Here is a 10,162-nt window from a genome sequence, read left to right on the forward strand (position 1 = left end):
AGTATTAGAATTTTGTAAAATCCATATATTTATACCAAAAACTTTATGTTTTTGTTAAATGGTGTTAAAACTCAATAAATTTGCCAAAAATCACTTTCAATTCATATTTTGAAAAGTTACATATAGTGCGTCCATCCTGGGAATTCCCGGGACAAAACTCCAGGATTTTTCCAAAACCGGGAATTTCCGAATCCCGGATTTTTATATTTTATCCCGGGAATCCCCGAAATCGGTAAAAATATCAAATTTTGGTCTGGAAATTCAGATTTTGTTGTGGAATAGATGAACACCGATTAAAAAATAAAAATAAAATATTAAGCATAATTTTACTTATAGAGAATAATTGTCAGATCCGTAAATTGCCGTAAATTGCTTAGCGCTTGAAATATTTTCGCTTCACTTTTATATTCATGAATTTAAATTGAAAAAAAGTAATTTTAAATATTTTTATGAAACATCTTTGGCAACAAAGACGAATGTATCGAATCAGAACAGCTGTTTTAGTTTATTTTTGCATAATGTTTTGATTTTTCTGATTGATTTCGGTTAAAACAGAAACAGAACAAAACAATTAGTACACCGATCTCCAAATTAATTGCTCTGAAATCTCGTGTACTTATTCAGTTTGTACTTCAGATTTTCTCCAGTTGGCGGTAGGGACATTAAGATAATTTGTAAAATATTGTTTGTTATGATTTTATCTGCTGTTTTTTTATTTGTTGTTTTAGACATTTTAAAAAATTGTTGAAGCTTTTCTGGTCATGTCATGTAAAAATAAAAATATGTATTAATAAGAGACTTATTTAATTTGAATCACACTGGATTAAAAATTTTGATACATTTAAAAACCAAAGCACAAGAAAGAGCAAAAACTAATCTTTCAAGCTATTTAAAACGGCTATTCTTGTTCAGATTGAAGAGTAGATTTTCACCAATGAACAGTATTGAGCTAAATCCATGATTTTTATCGCCCTAGTTACATAGATTTTGAAAAGAAGAAAAATCAAAGTGTCTCATTGTTACCCATGGGCTGAAAGGAGTGAGAAACAATAAGGTAGCCCTGGATTCTCGGTATATTCTTAATTTTGGCCAAACCAAATGAAAGGACATTGTAGCCCAACTCATTCCCTATGAAACGTCAAAAAAATCTGGAGAAATGTTAGTTTTGGTGTTTACGGCTGCCTATGAGCGAAAAACTAATTTTTGTCCATAATTTACTTTACACCCCAGAATCAAACATTTATGAATAACTTTTCAAGGAGCTTCCATAACCAAAGCCACTATTATGGCAGACGTGTATCGTGTAGACACACCTTTCCCCAAAATATGAGCCTGTTTGGTTGAAACTACTACTTGTGAGAGCCATTTTATCATTGTTCTCCGTGTCTCATTGATGACTACTCTGCCCTAACCTACATTGTCGTGTTTGCCATTATCATTAGAATTGTGAAATTTTGTGCAGTACAAGTGAAAATTATTCCCAGTCAATCAATCGAAATTCTGAAACAGACCCCCAAAATTCGTTTTAAATACTGAGATATTCCACAAAACCAAAAAAACTTCGTGCATTTTTGTCATTTTCCATATGAAAGAAGTTTCAAACTTGTCGTGCTATCTTGACACAGCCTGAAATTTGATGTAAGTGCGACAATCGGGTACTAAAGCCCTATGTAAATTTTTATGAACAACTGTAAAAAACACGATAAAAAACCATTTGTGATCACTTTTTTTCATTTTAATGCAAAAAAATATTGTCAAGACAACATTTTTTCGATGGCTCAAGTATGGTCCCCTTGGAACGGGCTGTCAAGTAGGACCTTTCCTGTCAAGAAGGACCGTGAAGTTAATGTTTTAACTGGTGGATCAATTCTCAAATTTAGTTCTCGGCTTATCAGTCCCAGTAGCAAGTAAAACGAAAATTTTGTTTTTTTATATATAATATCATTTTCAAGGGTTTTTTTTAAATTGAATTAAAAATCCATTTTAAATCCTTTGCGGTCGTTGTACTCAGAAAAATAAGCTTTATCGTTATGACCAATAATATCACAAATTTAAACATCATTTTAGGACCCAATTGGCCAAAGGGATTTCAGGTCAGAAAGCGTTTGACACAGATACGAGCTCGACTACCGTAAACATTTTCAATTATATTTCGGGACTCCGGCAACCAAATTCAGCCAAACTTCGGGGCAATGCACAGAATGGTCAACTAAACATACTGTAATTGTTATTGTTTACATTGCGTGCTCTCGTTTTTGTTTATTCAAGATCAAACTTTAAAACTCGTTTTTCTCGGAACGTCAAATACGACGTACGACAAAACAGCACGACAGCGATAAATAATTGTAAAGAGAGGTTTGGATTATCTTAACGTGAAGACTTCCATCATTGTCATGATTTTTCGTTCAAAGATATAAATTTTGCGTCGCTTTCATTATTTTGACAAAATTCCTCCAACAAGTTGTTTAGAATAGTGCCCTACACATGCTGATTCTTTTGGTAACGATTATCCCATTCCTTGAAAATTTATGGAAATCGTCATTAATCAATGACTGCCAAGTAGGACGTCAATGACTGTGCCACAAAATTTTATAAATTTTGAAGCACATTTGATTTAGATCAAAAATTCTTTCAGTGGCTTCAAGAAGGTAATAACCGGCACATGCTGATTCCTTTTGGTGCTGAAATTCGTTAAATTGAATTTAATACAGAATCTATATATATAAAAAAATTCGACGGTATTGTTCGAACGCGAATCAGTTCAATACGGAGTGTCGGATCGAGGTGCTTTTGTTGCGTTAGGTTGGTGTAAGCCCAAGGAAGGTTTATATGCTAAAAATTTCCACTTTGGCCACTCTTTGAGCGATTCCGGAGCATCTGCAGATTGTATGGAAAAATGTACGTAAACTCAAATTTTGATCACAGGAGGCTGAATTAGCAAAAAAGCAAAAACGTCAAAAACGAAAAAAGCAGAACGAAGTTTGTCGGGTAAGGCTTGTATTTTATAATGATGATGATCAATTTTCTTCGAAAATGATCAACGGCTTCACCTCAAGCTAAGAACCAGATTATCCGTTCGACGCAGTGATGGACGCAGAACTTTGCGGCTGTCATCATAGCCTGCCTGTCATCGACCATTGAACATAGTATGCTCTGTAGATTGTTCAACTGACAGATCACAGAAAAATCGAACTGGCGCAAAGTGCTGCGTCCACCACTGCGTCAAACGAATAATCTTGTTCTTACCTTTACCGTTTCAAACCTGTGGACACCTAGTTTCGAGTAGAAATCACGCAATAGAGAAACGCCAAGATAATGCTGAAGCTCGAACAAGTTATTTGTTTTGTATGATTGACCTGAAAACCGAAATTACAGCACACCACAATGGTCCTGAATAACAAAACCGTGCGTCGTCGCTAGAAAACCGCTTAACAATGTCGAAAAATATTGATATTTTGAATTTTGACGTCGTACGGTTGCACGGACGACAAACGATGGACGGACTCAGCAAGGTGTACAAAAGTACCGCGAAAATGTGATCTTTTTGTACTTTGATTTTGAGTCTAAACAAATAGATTTTTTAATTCATTATTGTTTTGTGTATTGTTTTCGAACGTTTCCAACTAAGAAGAGATCCTGCCAAACAAAGCTTTCTGCTGAATGGTTTTCTGCTGAACGACTTATTCGGCCCAATGAGTTATTCTGCCATTTGTACTATTCCGCTCAACGACATTCTGCCAAACGACTTATTCGGCCTAACGAGTTATTCTGCCATTTGTACCATTCCGCCTAATGACATTCTGCCAATTGATTTTCTGCCAAACAAGCTTTTCTGCCAAACGTATTTTCTGCCGAATGACCTTTTCTGCCGAATGACCCATTCCGCCGATTGTTTTTCTGCCGTTCGGCTTTCCGCCGAATGTCATTCTGCCGAATAATTTTCTGCCGAATGGCCCAGTCCCCGGCTCGACATGATCCATATTTCAGATCAGGCATTTTCCGGTTTCCTTTGGGCCCCCAAACAACTATTTGTTTTTACCTGGCTTTCCGCAATGCGGTTCGAATTTGAATGGAAATCTTGTAAGGATTTGTATGGGAAAATCTTCTTTTTTCCTTTTTTATTTTATAATTCTCATGCTTCACTAAATTTAAAAACTATCACAGCAGAAGTATTGTACTGAATGTCCTCTAAAACTTTCCCCAAGAATGTTTAGTCCTATCTTGCTTCTGAAAAAAGATAAAGAGTTACAAAAGAGATATTTTAAGATAAGTGCAGAAAATTATGTTTCTTGCCAACATTGCCAGTACTTCGGAGGATATTTCAAAATCTTAATTTTAAACGCCAACTTTCCAATTTTTTATATTTTTTCCCTGCTCTATAATATGAAAAGAGGCTCTATGTTGCCATCCAAAGTGCAATTTTTTTTTGGTTAAAAATCATCGGGACATCTGGCCAAAATAACTACATTTCTTTAAATTTTTAGATATTTTGACACGGAAAGGTCAGACAATTTTACAAGGGAATAACAACTGAAATTTAACCAAATTGCAGGAATAAAAAAATATAAAAATCGGAAAGTTGCCAAAATACGTACGGTGTTTTTAACTTTGCGCAATCAATTCTCCATTTCTTAGTGAAAAACTTACTTCTGTCGAAAAGATGCTAGAAATGGGTTACCACCTTATAAATGTTCCACCCTGTCTTCCAACCATGTCAAAATTTCTTGAAATAAGCAGCTCAACATTTTTTCCTAAAACACTAACGCTTTAAAAGGTCACCAGTAGAAGCCGGGTCAAATTTTAAGCTTTAATGAGCTTGCGGGCCAAATTTTCTAAATAGATAATTGAAAAAAAATACCGTAAACTGTGGTGACTTGATAGCCCGGGGTGACATTGATAGAAATTTTATTTGGCCACCAATTTTGATACATCCAATGTAACAGTCAAATTTTTGCATATACGTTCGATAATAACCTATCCCTTAATGTTTACATACTCAAAATTCTCAAAAATGTTTAGATATTAATTTGGCGGGTATTTGAAAAACCTATCAAAGTCACCCCGGGCTTTCAAAGCCACCACAGTTTACGGTACTATATTTTAATTTAAAAGACTTAAAATACATCTATAAGTTTCTGTATTTTTTTGAATATTTTCGATAATTTAAAATAAAAGAAAGCATAAAATGACAGTTTTTTTTCGGTATTGTAAATATTATTGTTTAATGTATTTGAAAAAAAATGTAGCTAAATGTACTTGTGTCACTGTTTTCGATAAAATGTTAAAGTTTTGTTTTCATATTTCGAAAATGTTGACATCTGAACAATGCATGTAACGGCTTAATTTTATCTTGTATTTAAGTGGTGACTAATGAAAAATCGTTAAGATGAATTTCATCATTACAGTAAAAAATGCTTGAATAAGTTTTAAGCACCCGCAAAGTTAAATTGCAATCATCATTTTCAAAATACGTAAGATTCATGAAAATTCACTTAAATTCAAATTATTTTTGAACATTCCCGAGCTCAAATGATTCTAAATGCAGAGGAAAAAAAATCCATCAATATTTTGAAGTTTTTTGAAAAAAAAAGTTTTGCTTTTGATTTTTCGGGCCAATTTTTATTAATGAGGGGAGAAAAAGGTTGGTCGACAATAGCTTTATGAAATATTTGCATCAGCCTTATTCCTCCGATTTCAACTTTTTGATGGTAGTCAGATTCGTTGTCCAACTGCCATGAGTTCGAATCCCGAGGGAATGATTCTAAGTGCAAAGTAATTTTGAGGGTCAGTTCATAAAAGCGTTATTATGACTTTCAAATAAATATAGAATACTTATATCTTTGCAACTATATAAAAATAAATAAATAATAAATCATTAGTTTTTAATAAAGAAAAAATAATAAATGATTAGGCCGATGCAAATATTTAAAAAAGTTTTTGTCCCTCGGCCCTGGCCGAGGTCAAGGGGGGGGCAAAAAAATAAAAAAATATAAAAATTTAAATAACAAGCCATAGTCTACACATTTAAATGAAAAATGTGTTTTAAAATGCATTTACACTTGTTCAGTTGTTTTGCAATCATTAGTTTTCAAAATCTAAGATCTGACAAAAACGAAAATTGTATCGAAAAAAAAGATTTTGCATCGAAAATTTTCAAAAAATCTTAAGATTTTTTAATAAACCCAAACATGCTAAAAATGATTTAAAACGCAGAAGAATGTATTTTAATTTGATTTCAGCTGGTTGCACTTGAATTTTCATTGAAATTTTGAAGTTTATTGTAAAAATATTTTTTTTGCCCCCTGATTTTTCGGGCCAATTTTGAAGGGGGTGACAAAAACTTTAAAAAATATTTGTACCAGCCTTAGCAAAAAAAAAAAAGTTTAAAATAAATCAAAATTTTGAAAAAGTATAAAATCATTTTACAAGTGGTCAACGGGTATTTTACATGATCATTCAAAATGGGTCCGCGGGCCACGAAAATTCATTTCGGGCCATGCTTTAGGCACCAATGCGGTAGGTTAATGTCGGTATTCCAATTATTGGTATTTTTGCCCGAAAATCTCGTTTTAAACCAGCTTTGAGGACGCTGTTTCTATTTTCTTCGGGAAAGTTGTAGAGCACCTTCTAGAGCTTCCGTATACGAGTCCGCTTTTAATGTAGCGTGAAACGTAAATTTTATAAATATCAAAATCCAAGAAATGGTTTTTCACATACGAATTTGAATTGCTTTGCGCAAAGTGAGGACAAAACCAATCGCTCCCAAATTTTTTAGAGTTGTTTAGGACTCAGGACAAAAAAATGTTCTAGAATTAGTCGAAATTTTCAAACCGCTCAAATTGTTGCACCACCTTCCTCGAGGATCTGGGCACGTTAGTGTTGACAGGTATTAAATTCTAATTACCTTTTTTAGACAGATATTTTTTGCCGTTTCAAATATCCTGACAACCAAATTTTTCTTTTAGTAATGTATTATACGTGTTATCAACACAACCTTTAAGCTCTCCTTTTTATTGTACAAGTTTATGTCGTTTTGGGATGATATTAAATGGATACATCATATACACGACACAGCCAGTTTGTAATAAATATCATTTAATTCCACCACCCATTTAGATTCCACAAACGACACATTTTTCAACGAATGTGAATATCAATCCACGAACCCTACCCTATCGGATGAGTAACATGCGGAATCCCAAATGAGGAACAACATCAGCAATTGAGTCAGAATAACAAAAAAATGAACAAAAATAAACCATACCTGTATCAAAGTGGCTATCAATGCCACTAGGGTGAGCGAGATGCACGACGATTTATATCCAAATATGGCAGCAGTTGAATACATGTTTATATGTTGTTGTTGACTTAAGTATGTAGATGTGTGTGTTGTTTGGTGCGTTGGAATTATATTTTTCCTTTCTCCCTTTTTTCTTCCTTTTGATCTTCCAGATTTTCCTTCGCCTTCCTTTTGGTGACTCTTTTTTTCAGCAAGACTTGTCGTTGCGACAAGAAAACATCGGGATAGAAGACGGCACAATGCCACAAAACATAAGCGCTCAGAGTTGTAGAAGCAGAACAGAGGCGTGCGATCTACACCTGACCTGACACATACACACACATACTAAAACACACACAGCGACTTGACTGGACTGGTGGTGAGAGAGGGGGGTTTGGGGGATTCTCTCACTATTTACGCCTAACAAATAGCTAGCTGTACAAATTTTCCTCGCAGAAATGATCCAACTGGTAAATTCCATTTAAAACATTTTCACTTTTCTTCATTTTGCTCGTAATCGCACTCATTGTTTCACTATTTTTTATTTATTTTTTTTTTCTCTGCTTTGCTTTCTTTTCTTTATTTTCGCACTCTGTCGCCTCGCACTGATGATGTGAGCGAGTTGAAGAGGGTGAGAGAATGAGAGGAGACAACAGACACTACACGGTGGACAATACACGGGCACGACTGCCTCTGTTGGCAGCAGCTTGATTGAAATTTGATATTTCATTCATTTTCATTTCTGCCTCATTTATACACACATCCGTCAACCTATTCGACGCCACGCAGAATAATTGCCATTTTCCCTTTGGCGACCATTCGACGACGATGAACGATCGACGACGACGCTGCGTGTGTACGCGTGGAATCACGTATCCATAGGTATTTGCTGAACACTTCGATCCGATCCGACTTTGCCTTCAATGATGGCGCTCTCGGCGAAGGATCACACTGCACAAAAACACGGGAAATTCACGCACGCAAGCATGAATCCCACACGAAACTAGGGAAAAACTCGCACTCGACTTGTGAAATTCACGAATTCACAAACATTTCCCAAAAACGAAACTCCGACGGGCCCCCCGTTTAAAGTGCCCAAAAATGGGACGAAAAGACTCGTTCTTTTTTATTGCGAGAGATTTCACCTCTACAATACACAGAATTCCTCGCGACGACGACGGACGCGGATTCGGCCTCAGCTCCGCTCGCGTGCTTCTCTCAGACTGATGTGCAAATACTGCTCACGAGCTGACTGAGGCGATGGGTGGCTCACTCGGTGATTGGAAACGTCACTTGGACAGTTGTTACGGACAGAGTTGCCAATGGAGTAGCATCGGCGAGAAATTGAATGAAGTTTACGGGAAAATTCCAAGTGAAACAAGTGTGGCGTGTGGGCGGATAGTCTTATTAGAATCCCATTTGTGATTCACAGCTTGTATGTCAGTGAATGATATCATGTCATCAGTGAATTTTAAACACATTGTGATGTTTTCATTCGCTTGATAGAGATAAACAATACCGTTCTATAGCAAGATATAAATACAATTTACATTATTTTTATGAAAACATCTGGCAACATGAGCGTACACTTGCTTTAACGAGTGCACTAACCAGCTCACATCTCATTGCTCACGAGTTCACGTTTCACTTGGAAGGAAAGAGGAGATAAACAAGATAGACGCAACGAGCTTGAGTAATGGAGGTGATTTAGAATAAGTGTTTTTAATGTGTTGGTATTGGAACATACTATGCTCGTAAAACTGATATTTACTTGAAAATACAATATTTATATATCTTAACAATAAACAATAAATCTAGAGAGACAGTGTGCATTGGTTTGCGAATAAACCACTCACACGCATACTTTTAATTAATTGTGTTGATTCGTTCATTGTAACAGTTTACACAACTGAGTTAACTGAGAGATCAACAATTAACCATCACATATTTATCCGTGGTGACCAATAAATAACGGACAAAGGCGAGGAATCAATATGTCAAGGGTGATAGGTTCGATTTTCGATGTCGGCATTGTTTCTAAATGAGTCCATGAGAATAACGAGAATAACGAGAAAAACAAATAACAAACCAATACGTTACTGCGAAAATTAGTTAATAAACTAGAAATGCCAAAAAAATAAAATTGATAAAATTTAAACTCTACATTATCGTTAAACATTACAACATTATGAAAATTCGACTTTCATGCCGAATCAACTAGTCCGAGAAAAACACGTTTCAATGTTCGTCACCAAACTTTCGTTTAGGCAATTTCCTATTAGAATGATATTGACCGTTGAGTTTTTCGGACCGGTAACCCAAATTAAATTTTTTTTTTGTGAAATTCATGTTCCAGAATTGGGTATTAAAGCCCTATGTCAATTTTTATGTACAACGGTAAAAAACACGATAAAAAACCATTTCTGATCACTTTTTTTTTCATTTTAATGCAAAATTTTTTTTTGACAAGACAACATTTTTCCGATGGATCAACTATGGTCCCCTTGGAACGAGCTGTCAAGTAGGAGCTTTTCTGTCAAGAAGGACCGCGAGGTTAATTTTTCAAAATTGATTTAAAAATCCATTTTAAACTCTTTGTGCTCGTACAAAGGGTCATTGTACTCAGAAAAATAAGCTTTATCGCTGTAAACAATAATATCAGCAATCTAAGCTTCATTTTAGGACCCAATTTGCAATGGATCATCCTTTATCACCTGGAGCTAAAATCTCGATTTTGAAAAAAACTAACTTAATCCACCTATGTGGTTGATGCCTTCCTCACTTTTTACCAAAAATGGTGGTTTCATCATTTTTTTAGATCCAGAAAAAAAGAACACAATGTATAACTTATGTGGTCATAACTCGAGACAGGGTTGCCAGATC

At 35.1% G+C, this 10,162-nt stretch overlaps 1 protein-coding gene across 8 annotated transcripts in view; it reads right to left on the minus strand.

The window, feature by feature from the left end:
- Nucleotides 1–8,521, minus strand: part of LOC6037569 (tyrosine-protein phosphatase 10D) — a 95,213-nt gene extending 86,692 nt beyond the window's left edge. For 7 of the 8 annotated variants that reach the window (XM_038264553.1, XM_038264551.1, XM_038264550.1 and 4 more), the window contains exon 1: nt 7,265–8,521. In XM_038264553.1, coding sequence (XP_038120481.1) covers nt 7,265–7,348 — 84 coding nt within the window. In that variant the 5' untranslated portion in view covers nt 7,349–8,521. The remainder of the gene's footprint in view (nt 1–7,264) is intronic. The other variant, XM_038264547.1, reaches the window with a different exon arrangement.
- Between the last annotated feature and the right edge of the window lie 1,641 nt (nt 8,522–10,162).

The sequence above is a fragment of the Culex quinquefasciatus genome, chromosome 3, assembly GCF_015732765.1.
Source record: "Culex quinquefasciatus strain JHB chromosome 3, VPISU_Cqui_1.0_pri_paternal, whole genome shotgun sequence".
Classification (NCBI taxonomy): Eukaryota; Metazoa; Arthropoda; class Insecta; order Diptera; family Culicidae; genus Culex; species Culex quinquefasciatus.